Source organism: Lepisma saccharinum, chromosome 16 (assembly GCF_977018435.1).
Source record: "Lepisma saccharinum chromosome 16, izLepSacc3.1, whole genome shotgun sequence".
Lineage (NCBI taxonomy): Eukaryota > Metazoa > Arthropoda > Insecta > Zygentoma > Lepismatidae > Lepisma > Lepisma saccharinum.
The window spans coordinates 44,036,555-44,049,139 of NC_139244.1; the positions used below are offsets into that span (position 1 = coordinate 44,036,555).

Here is a 12,585-nt window from a genome sequence, read left to right on the forward strand (position 1 = left end):
TGTCAAAGAACATATGAAGGGTATCTTAATAAATAAATGCTTATTATTTTAAAACTAATGTAGTGTAGTAGGATATTTGATAGTTTATGGTGGTGCTGTTTACGTACCTCCTCTTGACTGTAGTGATGAAGTAGATCCTTATGTCTCTGGAATATGTTGTCAATATGTTTGTGTAAGCTGTAGAAGACTGGATCACGAACTGCAGTTTCGTAATGTTCCAATACGCTAGGCGGAACCTGCAATGAGCATACACATCAATTATGTTTGTTCTCCCGTCATTGATTATCTTCAGTGGCGTGCTCAAGGGAAGTTGGGGGGCATAATCCCTCGTTTGCTGAAATTTCCTAAATAAAAATAACTCCAAATGCAGAAGAATGCAATCAACAGCAGCGGAGAGCAAAATCATCTTGAACATGAATTTCGCGGCTTAAATTACATGAAGCGAACGTATGGTGACAGGCTTGCCACAGTCAAATAAAAATTACCAGATTTTTTGGAGAAATCAAAGTTTTAATATTTGTCCAACAATTATAGCTCCTTGCTTTAATGAAAAGCAGAAAAGCCGACCTCCGTAACGAAGTGGTTAGAAGGGTACGACACCAGCGGTTGCGGGTTCGAATCCTGACCTTGACATGGGTCCTTTGTGAGTATCCCTTCACCAATTTCATCATATCATCACTCATCCTCATCTTTGCTATTATCCAAGAATACCAGAAAAGCGAAGTAAAATAAACCATATCAACTTAAACAAACGATCAATTCAGCCTACACTGTAGGCCATTACAATCAACAATTTTCAGGGGCGCCCTGTTGAGGAGAATTGCCACTGCCCTCTTGGTAGTTCCCGTCCGGCCCTGTACAGAACTACTTGCTAAAAATAAGGAATGGGTATGCTACTGAATCTAATCCTTAAATTAAGAGCTATTAATGAAAATAAGCTTAGTGTTAGAAGTGCTCAAAATGAAAATTGTTAGGTGAGCGATATTTGCTTGAGCCTTGCGGTATGTTGGAGGGATTCTCTGTTGTGAGGAGAGACAGGGCAATCAATGCCTATACTACACATTTTTACTCATAAATGTTTCAAAACTGAACCAGTAGTACGTACACAAAGTTATGAGACACAAATAAGAACATACATTTTCTAACGGTATTTCTCTTTAGTTGCACGCTCTATGTGTAAATATCTTACGTGTAAATTTACATCCTATGTGTAAATACCACCATACAAATCCACAATGGTTTGGCTTGAATTCTAGAACCTCACATTACACAAAACTAAGTGGGTGCTAAAAATAAATGATGTACTTGACACTATTTTAAAAATCCCTAAAATGGGAGGGGGGAATTCAGAATGCAAGACTGGGTTGCTTCCTTGTAGACTATAAACAGCTCAGCTGTGTCTCTCCCAAAAGGGCTAAAGGTGATCTTCTTTTGTTCGGCATGTATGGACGTGACTCTCACACGGACCTTCCTTTTAAGTTCATGCGCTGAAAAGTTGCAAACTTGCCGTTCTTTCTGCCTGCTGTTAAGGAATTTGGACTCCCTACACTCATCTTATCACGTGTCATGTTCAGACTTGTTTGACGTGCATAAAGGGATTTGCTACATCAACAGTAGATGACAATTTACTTCTAAGTAGTGCTAATGGGAAATTCTCTCTGTTCACAGTGACATCTGGCCAGAACGTGATCCAAGGAACTCACCTTCATAGTTGCCTGACCACTCCTACTTCCACCTGAAGAACTTGAGTCCAGAACGTACAGTAGCTGTAGACCAGGAGACCTTCGTCAACGGCCAGAAGGTAAGTTCCTCATGCACACTACATAGAACAGGTGAAAGGTCTTCTCCAATGACGTTCCCAGAAAAATGGTTGGGGGTGGCTGTCCAGGCCGACCAAACCGCCCTCCCTCCCATCAAACAGGAAAATTACACTCTGTCTCGGGAATGTGTGGAGCAAGGCCGCACATGACAGAGGCGAAAACGAGTGAGCGCAGCACAGGAGCGCGCGCTGCTGTAAACGGCTGTTAGCTGTAGCCGGATTTTCCCCTCTCACCCGTTCATTGGTCCAGTCCTACTTGCGTTCGCTTGCTCCAGAGATTTCCGGGATAGAGTGTAGATAAATATAATAACCTTGGTCGTTCATTTCACTTTCAATGCGTTCGGTTGTTTATTATCTCTCGCTGTTTACTATTTATGCCAACAGAGATGGGTACCAACGCCGATGAATTGCACTTAAGTCATTAACGAACTGCTTAAGAGATTCTGAATTCAAAAACAATATATAATAGTAATAAAACCATTATCAATATTATTAGTTCTTTTGCAGGTTCCTCTGAAAAGAAGTAAACCACCGCTACATTATTTGAGTCAAGCTCGTAACTATTGAATGGATTTATATGTACAAAAAGATGTGTTAGATACGTTATTAAAAATTGCCATTTTAAATACGAGTATATAATTTCTATATAACTATATTTCTATAAACTAAAATACGTAAAAATTGAAAGTAAAAATAGCCTTTCTCGTGATTACATGTTAGAATTTGTAAAGATAATGATAATATAAAATAACATTATTTTAGCGTCATATGAAGATATGTATTTACGTATAAGTCCGTTCCCTAATCATAACTAATACTAGCGAAGCCTAATTGCAATTCTAGATAGGTTATGTAACCTTAGTTTAAGTCTACATCTTCACAAATTGAATTAGAGATTTCATTCCATTAATAAATAGCGTAAATTATAAACCTGACGATTGTTTTCCAACCATTCTGATCCATGCAAGCGACCTTAACTACTTTACCTTTCCTTTAATCTCACCTGTCCACATTACTAATAGTCGGAACTTCATCTTCATTTTTCACAATCTATTAGGTATAGTCTAATATGAAGATGACATTTTAACATTATGGTCTATGAGTATTCCTTATCAATTTAGCACAGGTTTTGCTATTGATGTGACGATATTTATATTATTAAATAAAGAAAGTAAACAATTAAAAATTAATATTGGTACAAAATAACAAAATATCTCTACAGGTAATAGCTGAGTCCCTCTCATTAAATAAATATATAGGTTTAGTGTTTTCACGTTTTCTAACGTGCATTACTTCATAAAATACGGTAAATATGATAGTCAATACTCTGTGCTTTTATAAAGCGAAAAACATCTTCCTCGCTATGTGATTACTAATCATTATCATCATAGTATACAATATCATATTGTTTGGAGGAGAGAGAAGGGCATGAAACGTTCTTTTTAACACGGATAATATTTTCATAGTCTTAATGGTAATTTCTACAGTTTATATTTTTTTGAGGACACATTAGGGGGTGCCCAGGGATGCGCATGCCTATGGACTAAAACCCGAAACCCGCCATTAAATACACCACTGTGCAATCATATTATAAGACACTTCCTCCTCTCGTTCTGCTCCAGTCTAACAAGGATAATTGGACGCGGACCGCAATGAACGCTATGGCAGCTCATTGGTGCGTTCTAAACCAATCACACAGATCAAGTTGCTCACGTAACAACAAGGTTGTTCTCACACACCGAAGAGAGAGCAGTGTTGCAGAAACTTACCCCATACTTATGAAGAGGGTCGACGACGTGTCCTAGAAGAGAGTGTCCCATGTTCTTGATTGAGCCATAAGTTCTTGTTGAGTATGTTTCCGATCCCTCCTTCCCCTCGATAATCCTTCCTAGGGCATCGATTCCTTTGTCATTGTCGATCGAAACTTGCTGCTTGTCCACCTGAAAGAAAATATCGATTAGTTATTTAGTCTTTTATTCTTCAATCTTATGGGTAGGGGGCATTCAGTATAAATTTTGAACCTGAAAATTCTAAATAGAACTCACTCACTCTCATACACATGCTTCTGTATTGAGACATAAATAATGGTCCTAACTGTGAGTGTGAAAAATAAGCACTAGTACTTTAGGTTAGGTTGCACCCAACGCACTCTCCACCGAGGCGTCTGTCCCTGCAAATAGTAACAAATATTAATTAAAATTATTATATATTTGGAAAATATGTCGTATATAGTACTTCCCTATAATTTTCCCACCTCGAAACGCAATGTTCGCCACTGTGTATGCCTCTGTACAGAAATCCTATATTGATTATATTATCAAATTAAAATTAGCCTTCCAGAAAAGCCGCGGTAGCTCAGTCGTCATGGCGCCTGACTACCATGCAAGAGACCCGGGTTCGATTCCCAGCGTCGTATAAAGTGGGTTTCTGGAGGAAATTCCGGGGGGTAAAGGTGGCCAGGGTGGTTGGTGCTAATCACATCACCCCCACCTTCGGCCGTGATCATGAAAGTGTGGGGCCCTAACTCCACACCCCCTATATGCCTTCATATTGCAGATCTTGCACGTTTAGTTGACGTCACGTCTTGAATAATCAGAGCGTCCGGGGATTCAGACGGCTTGCAGTCATCTTTTCTGCCAGGACTGGTCGAGATAAACTTGTCTTGTTTCGTCTGCACAAGATGTATGTGGTTTGTGATATAAAGTTATTGTGAGGATGACTACTGCTAAACTTTGCATAGTCTGACGACATTGTTTGTGTTAAAGATAAATAAATTATACTTTGAAAATGTTTAAATGTTGATTTGAAGTGTAAGAAGAGAGGGCACCAAATGTTTTAAATCAACATCACGTGCACTGAATATCTCGTTTGCTTCAAACAACGATGGGCGTGACTTCGACGCATGGCTTGTAATCGACCCCACTTGCCTCCCCCAATTCCTATAAACCACCCACCCTCCTTGGTACTCTCGCCCTGAAATGTTTAGCACTTCCAGACACACCTGCTTACCTGCGAGTAGAAGTACCCGAAGTCGATGATCTGTTTAACTCTTCTCTCGAACTCCTTGACATCCAGCACCTTGAGGGAATCCAGGTCCTTCACATACATGTCCTCTGGCCTCACCGGGAAGTCCATCCCTTGCCAGTAGGTCAGTCGGGGAGAATAGCCGTACTGAGAATTGAAAAATACAAAAATACTAAGTTTTCTGAGCTGAGCAGTCACACCAAGTGTGCTTGCTTTGATACCATTTAACTCCACATCGCGTACTGTCTGCCCCGTGCAAGGGAGGTACGAATGTCATAAATGTTAATAGTAAGTAAACCATGCACTGTACCCAGGATATAGTTTATATTTTTTGTGTTTCGTGCTCAAAAGTCTTATAACGTTACATAGACATTCCATTACTTAGTAGCAGGAACACTAATATATCTAAGGAACTATTGTACACAAATATTTGTGAGACAAGATGAATAAAGTGACACAAAGGTGCTCTAAAGCATACACACAGGAAATCGATAATTGAAAGAAGATGCAGAATGTTACAGCATTGAGATACAAAAGAAATAAAAGTTCAAGTCTAAATTTACATATTTCATCTTACATAAATATAGATAAAGATTATAAATTCCAGTTGTAAGCACTGTAAATATATTTTTCAAAACTGAGTCATACAAATTATGTGAATAGAAGCTTCAATCTATCTCATTAATGTGAGAGGAGCATGGTAATATTTTGTACGGTAGTTGGATGCAGCGAAAATCAGACCGTAATGTCTTCACTTAATTTTTTATAGTGTATCCAGAGACATGGTGGAATAACTAAAACTGTAATTGAAGGGAGAATAGAAAGAAAAAAACAAGATTATTTTGTAAACAAAGTTTTCCCGCAAAACTGTCACATGTCAAATTCACATCCCTACAGAAAATATTCTCACACATCTGTATGTTAATTTTTTTCGGAGTAACTTTCTCTCCATTCACTTTTATATATGAACTCGGGGAACATTTTTTGGGTCATCTTTAGCCTCAAGTAACATTCACACAACTACACATCAGCACCAGTGGCGGCGATTAAGGGACGAGGGGGGCACTTTCCCCGCCACTTTTGCCCCCGCACTATGCTAAACCTTATCTATAAAGGGAAATGTACTGTCTTTGAAAAGGATTATCCTAACATGGCAAGGCGCCAACCGTGTCATCCAGAATGACAAATCCCCCTCCACACCTACTGAGAAGTGAGAGTAATTCAGTGCCAACATGAGGATAGTGCTTGATAAAAAATAATTATGCGCGCAGGTTTGAGTCTCCTGGGGAAAGCATAACAACTTCTCTTCTGAGATTTCGGCCTGTGTATGGGACAGGTGGCCACCCGCCGTTATGAAGCCACGAATGAGTAGCGTAACTTGGTCATGGAAACCTACAGCAACGACTGGGGGTTCGTCGTGCTGACCACACGTCACTCCGTAACTGGTTGGATGATCACCTATCTCTGCTGAGGCGTGTGGGAGTGAGGCCGGTAGGTATGCCCAGACCCTCATGGGCTGTTGCGCCACCGCTTTTTTATTTATTATGTATATTCAATTGTGAAACACACTAGTTTCCAATCTCGAGGAAAAAAAACTCATATTTAGCCAAAAAAAGTGTAAATCCGGCAAAATATGAAGTTTATATTCGAAGTACAACAAAATATACCCTAAGGACTAAAACATACAACGTAGCTAATTGTGCTTTCATTAACTTCCATTTTTACGAAAACTCATAATAAACAATTATTTTTCTAAATAAGCATTGGCAATATATACCGGGTGGTTCAAAAGTTCCGGAACGGTCACATATCGTGAGAAATACACATCGAATGGGAAAACGAAAAAAATACGTGTTTAATAAGTGAAAGAAAGCTATTCAATCATATCACACTTGATTCCCCATCCCCGCCCTCTGGGGGCGGGGCGGGGGTAACTGTGGAATTTTAAATGGAAACCCCAATTTTGTATTGTAGAATCGGAAAGAGGACTTCATTCGAGTCCAACGAGCTATCAACCATCCTCCTAGCTCAATTAGGGACGGAGATATGGCGATTTAAAAAAAAAGGGAAAAAAGTGCAAATTTCATAAAACCCCCAAAAAATTGAAAGGGACGCTCTGCCCTTAATTGAGCTAGAGTGAAAGCGATTGCAGATTCGGAATCTGCACGTCAAGACCTTTCAATAGAGGATATGGTAGACCCCTTCCATTTTAAAATCGCCATATCTCCGTTCCTAATTGAGCTTTCTTTCACTTATTAAACACGTATTTTTTCGTTTTCCGATTCGATGTGTATTTCTCACGATATGTGACCGTTCCGGGACTTTTGAACCACTCGGTATAAAACAAAATGCATTTGCAAAGAAATCCTTACTCTAAAGCCATACGCTAAATCTCTCAAGTGGCGTATTGGTAACGGGTTCTATACCCGGTGGAGGCACATACATCCGGTCCCGATTAGCCTATCTGAACATAAAATGGACTTCAAGCAAATTATGGCGTGTTTCTAGTTTTAAGCTCCCAGAAAATCATTCTCGGAAACCATATTCTGGAACTTACTGTTGTGCGATGCAAACACATTATCAAGATAAACAATTTATTCGGGAAACTAACAAACAACGTACGAAAACTTGACATTTTAACGAAACTACATTCTACATTCCATCTTGTTTGCATCGTCAAGTGAACTTTGAGATGTTGACATCTGCAAATTTTTGTGTTCAGTAGTTTGTCCTACGTTATTATTACTACTGGGTTTCCGTTTAAACTTCTCTCCCTTCCTACATCGTTTCACTTATAACACCATTAAGCCTTGTTTCCATGATATGAAAAACTCAATATGCTGACCAAGGCAGGAATTTATTTTATTATAAAACATAAACTAAACGTAACGTCTCAACCTTCTAGCAAGGTCTTCTTCAGACTCTGCACCAAGTACAAATGTAACAAGGTACAAAAACAGGACGATATATATACACACACAAACATTACTCCCCTCCAGACTATTAGAAAGTTGTTCTGGAACATTCTAGCAGGTGGCTTTCCCTTGTCAACTGTACTTTCACCTAAAAGGCTAAACATAATTTCTTCCATCTAGAATGTGGTTGGACTCTTTATCTCACGCTCTTTTTCCTTCATCGTTTGTTCGAAACGTAACAAATGCTCTTCAATATCTTCCGAATCTTCATCGAAAGCAGCAAATGTCATGTTTGTAAACATATTTATGACTAGAGAACAAACCTTGCAGCCTAATTATGTACAGAAAGTGGGTTTTCCACTTTTAATTATGCTTGATCTGTATCGGATCAAAATGTATTCATGCATGTAACAAAGCCCTTGTATGTTTCATGACAAAGACTTGCTTTCAGATTAAAAGAAATCTTGATAGATATGTTTACGCCACACTATTTTATAAGACTTAGATTGTTTATCCTTACCGTGTTATGCCAAATTTTGTCAAACCGACACTCTTATGATTACTAAACAGCCTGTTGTACAGTGGGATCCATGAGTATTACCGTGCAAATTGTCCATCACCATGTTCGTACATTTTATTTGACCCAGTAAGAGCTTCAAGCATTAATAGAAAACTCACAACAAGCTGTTGACAACTTCTGCACCAGCATACTTAAAAATCCATCGCTTAAAAACACATAGGATGTAAGAGAAAAATTAATTAAAATAGTCATGGACAATTTGCACGGTAATATTCAACTGTAATAAATGCATTTATTAAAAAAAACTCGCAAACAACATAAAACTTTACATTTTAACGTTACCTTGATGGGTTTCTTGAACTTGAAGGGCTCTATCCTCGGGAGGTCGTTGGCCAATCTCTCGAGGTCGTACCTGGCGAGGAGCTGCTGGTGAACATAGTAGAACAGCTCCCCATCCCTGTCGTGGTCCTTACCATACACTGACTTGTACCAGAAGGGGTGCTCCTTGTGCCACATCGAGTAGAAGTGATTGAGGTCAATATCCTCCGTGAAGTAGGACACCTTCTGGTTGACGTTCGTGGAGCACCGAGTGTGGTTGGAGTGGATGAGGGCGTTCTCCTCCCTCATCTTGGCCTCGTAAGCCTGCTTGATGATGTGGGTGTTGAAGAAGTGGTGAGGGAGGACCTCGTACAGTGGTGGCACCACGACGTCCTTGGTGTCCGGGTGGTGGTAGACTGCGGTGGTGAGGGCGTAGACGAACTGTCCCTCGTTGATCCTGTCCCTGGCCCAGCAGGCGGTCTTGATGAAGGTGTCGTAGTCGTTGGCAAAGAGGAGGATCTCGAAGAGGTGGATCATCTCATGGCGATGCTTCTCGTAAAGAATTGAGAAGATTTTGCCTCTTTGGAGGAATCCTATTTTGTAGTGCCTCAGAAAGTCTTTCACGACATCCGCATCCTGAAAAGGGAAATGAAGCAGGATTACAATAGACAAAAAGGATTGTCTTCTAACATAGGGGACGAATAATGTTGTAATAATTATTAATTAGGCAAAACAATAACTTAAACATTATTTATTGTATCTCCATGTTACAAAAACTCAATAAAATACATAAAGAGTAATAAGACACAAACTATCTCCACAGAGCAATATAGAAAATGTAATTGCTGGCTGTCAACTAGTTGACAAATGTTGAGAAGAAGATAAAGAAAATGTAAAGATAAACTGTGGATAAGGCTACGTGGTGATAGTTTGTGTTTTGTTACTGTTTATGTCTTTTATTGAGTTTTTCTAACATGGAGTTATAAGTTACAATAAATCAACTCTAAGTTACTGTTTTGCCTAATTAATGATTATTACAAATGTTTACGTCTTCTAGTGATGATTAATTCCATATGATCTATATATAGGCAGGGGTGTGGTAAGGGCATATCGAAAGGGAGCTGATAGGATTATAGCCCCGAAGGAACGAATGCAAAAATAAGACTTTGAGAAATGTCATAATTTATATGTACAATCAAAACCGCCCGCATTATTTGTTCTCAGAGGCTCAGCGATGCTCAAAGTGGGGGGAGCGTGGGGTGATCCTATCCCCCAGTTAAGAAAATTCTCACAAAACACCCCCCCCCCCACACTAGGATAATTTGCATAGGCATCCCCCTATTCATTGCATTTTCTCCATGTTGATCCATACAAGTGTCCTCCACCTTTCCCCAAACTGGGCAAAGCACTCCAGCAGAAAAATTCACTTAGAGCACTGGGAAGAGTGCAAGATTTCAATCTTGCCCTTCAGTCAGTCATAAAAAAGTCATACTTTATATGTATTATTATCATTATTTTTACAAATCATAAAATTGAAATTGAATTGAAAATACCTTAGCGTTGTTGTCAAGTAAAGATTTGAGTCCACTATTTAAATAGAAACTACATTCGCCTGGCTTCCTTTCCATAAATATCTATCACTTTGTTGATGAACAGGTCTTTGTCTCGACTTAATCTGCTGGCTTTCACGGCACACCTCACTCATGTTTTCACGATATACAAATTTCGCCATTCGTATTATATGAAGCTTTATCATGTAACATATCTCAGAGGGGTCAAGTGCCTCTATGGTCCCCTTCTACGGGCAGCCTTGTGTACAATGAAAAAAAAATACAGTTGCTATGGATGATTAAGACACACTTTAAAATTCCTATAATTTATATTCTTTTTTTCGCAGACAAGTCAGGCAATAGTAAATGTCAAGATCTAAAACACAATACAAGGTTGTTTTTGAGGAAAGGTGCGAGTTTCAGCGTGTTTTTCAACGGCAAGTTTCATCTCATTGCACCATGGAAAGTAAGATATTTACATAAGGAAATTAGTTCCATTTTATACAGTTTCCTGTGAACAAACTATCACTAATTGGCCTATATCTAGATTTGCTCTTAGCTTCCCGACCTTCAAATCTCAACTGCGAACTGGAAAGCGAATATTTTAAGCTGCATCTTTAGTTGAACGATTTATTATTAATTTTCAAACTATTAGCATGCTACGAGTTAGTAACTCACCCTGTATTCATAGAGGATCTGAAGGAAATTCAATCCCTGTTGGAGACATTGAAACTGGAATCGTTCGGATATTCCATATTCCAAGGGTCGTGCTGAAGAATGGCGGAATGGGGGGTGAAACAAAACGTGTTAATTTTGAGGGATATGCATTATGCATTGTTTTGTGGGTTACGAATCATTCATTTAATAATTTTCTACCTTGTAGCATTCAGTTCCTTCTAACTCAAATACCATAGTCTATTTTTTTCATTGTCACTTCTAGTTTGCTCTCCTCTCTCCAAGTGATCGATCAATCGACACTGTGCAAGCCCAGGCAACTAGCAATCGTTGGGTGAGAATGAAAGGGACATAACTTAATCCTTTCCTGCCCTCCCCCCCTAATTAAGTATAACTAGGCTCAAGAGTTTTTTAACTAACCTATTCTATAACTTCAACTCCACTTTGTCCATTTCACAAGCTACGAATCAAGTCAAATAATACACTACTACATGAGTAAAGATTCAGTGTTATATATTTTTATACATCCTGTATCACTGATATTGTGTTGCTATCTTCATAATATCAAATCACACATAAAATCCAATTTTTGTTGAACAGAAAGATAACGTTGTCCAGTTTTGAATTTAAGCGGCAACATGATTCTATATTTAAGCTTGGCCGAGCCATCTGTTACAGGAAAAAATAACTTTCCGTTACCTTTCCATGTGAACTTCAATTTTGAGAGAGCATAGATTTCTTCTCGACCTTAAGATAGAATCGAATAGCGACCTTTCCATTCAGTACGAAACCTGCACTAGTCTACGTGTCCATTCCAGAATTCTATACCACTAATAGGCCCATTCAAGTTCATATTTTTTTTAACCACGAGTCTCTACATTTTCTCGTGAAGTGCAAACACAATACCAGGAAAATTGTCCATCATTTCCCTTCAATTTGTCCTAATCAGTGCGAGGTTACAGAAATAGAATGTAACAGTTGATAACATTAGTAGAATTCCACTTCTTAAAACACAGTTAAGGATAAACGTCAAGATAATGTTGGGAAATTTACCTGGCAACAGTTGGACAACAGATACGGAAGACTAGCATAGTTCGTGGACGAATCCAAACACGAAATGTAGGTAGATAGAATAAAATATAGTTTTTTTCAGTATGAATCTTTGCGGCTGTACACACATTAATGAAGTTTTTTCTTCCTCTTCCCCCCCCCCCCCATACCTCTCTCCATATGTTCTCACATGTTCAACTTTACCTTTCATATTAATTGTGAATTCTTCTTCTCACTACAATCTATCAACCTGTTTTTTATTCTCATAATTTCACACTTATAGCACTAGTTATTATATTGTCAACAAGAAGCTTTCTGCACACCGCTCTCAGATGCTTGCACTGGAACTACGCCGAAGGTTTCAGAACAGTGCGTTGCTTGGTCAACTTTCGATCTCGCAACCTTGGTTCGAGTCCCGGTTTGAGATATGGGTGTTTTTATCAGTGTCCATTCATAAGTTCATCTAATTATCCATCCTCATCTTCGCGATTAGCTAAAATTGGATTATTCAAGAAATACAAATACAATCGCGCATCTAGTTGTCAGAACCTATTGGTCCCTAAGAATGCATTAGTAATGGGTGTTCTGTGGAAACTTAAATGCTTTGACTAGTGTCGCCAGTGAGGGACGACGGTGGAGGAAATATTTTCGGTGAGTTCTTCTTCGGTGGTCATGACTGCCATCCTTTCATCTCGATGTATTCCCGATTCAGAA

The 12,585-nt window shown here is 38.9% G+C and overlaps 1 protein-coding gene across 1 annotated transcript in view; it reads right to left on the reverse strand.

Moving 5' to 3' along the window:
• Positions 1–12,585, reverse strand: part of LOC146000571 (uncharacterized) — a 71,616-nt gene that overhangs the window by 51,005 nt on the left and 8,026 nt on the right. The window contains exons 3-6 of the mRNA XM_083138322.1: positions 8,621–9,232; positions 4,829–4,990; positions 3,589–3,759; positions 108–236 (exon numbers count right to left, since the gene is read on the reverse strand). Coding sequence (XP_082994448.1) covers positions 108–236; positions 3,589–3,759; positions 4,829–4,990; positions 8,621–9,232 — 1,074 coding nt within the window. The remainder of the gene's footprint in view (positions 1–107; positions 237–3,588; positions 3,760–4,828; positions 4,991–8,620; positions 9,233–12,585) is intronic.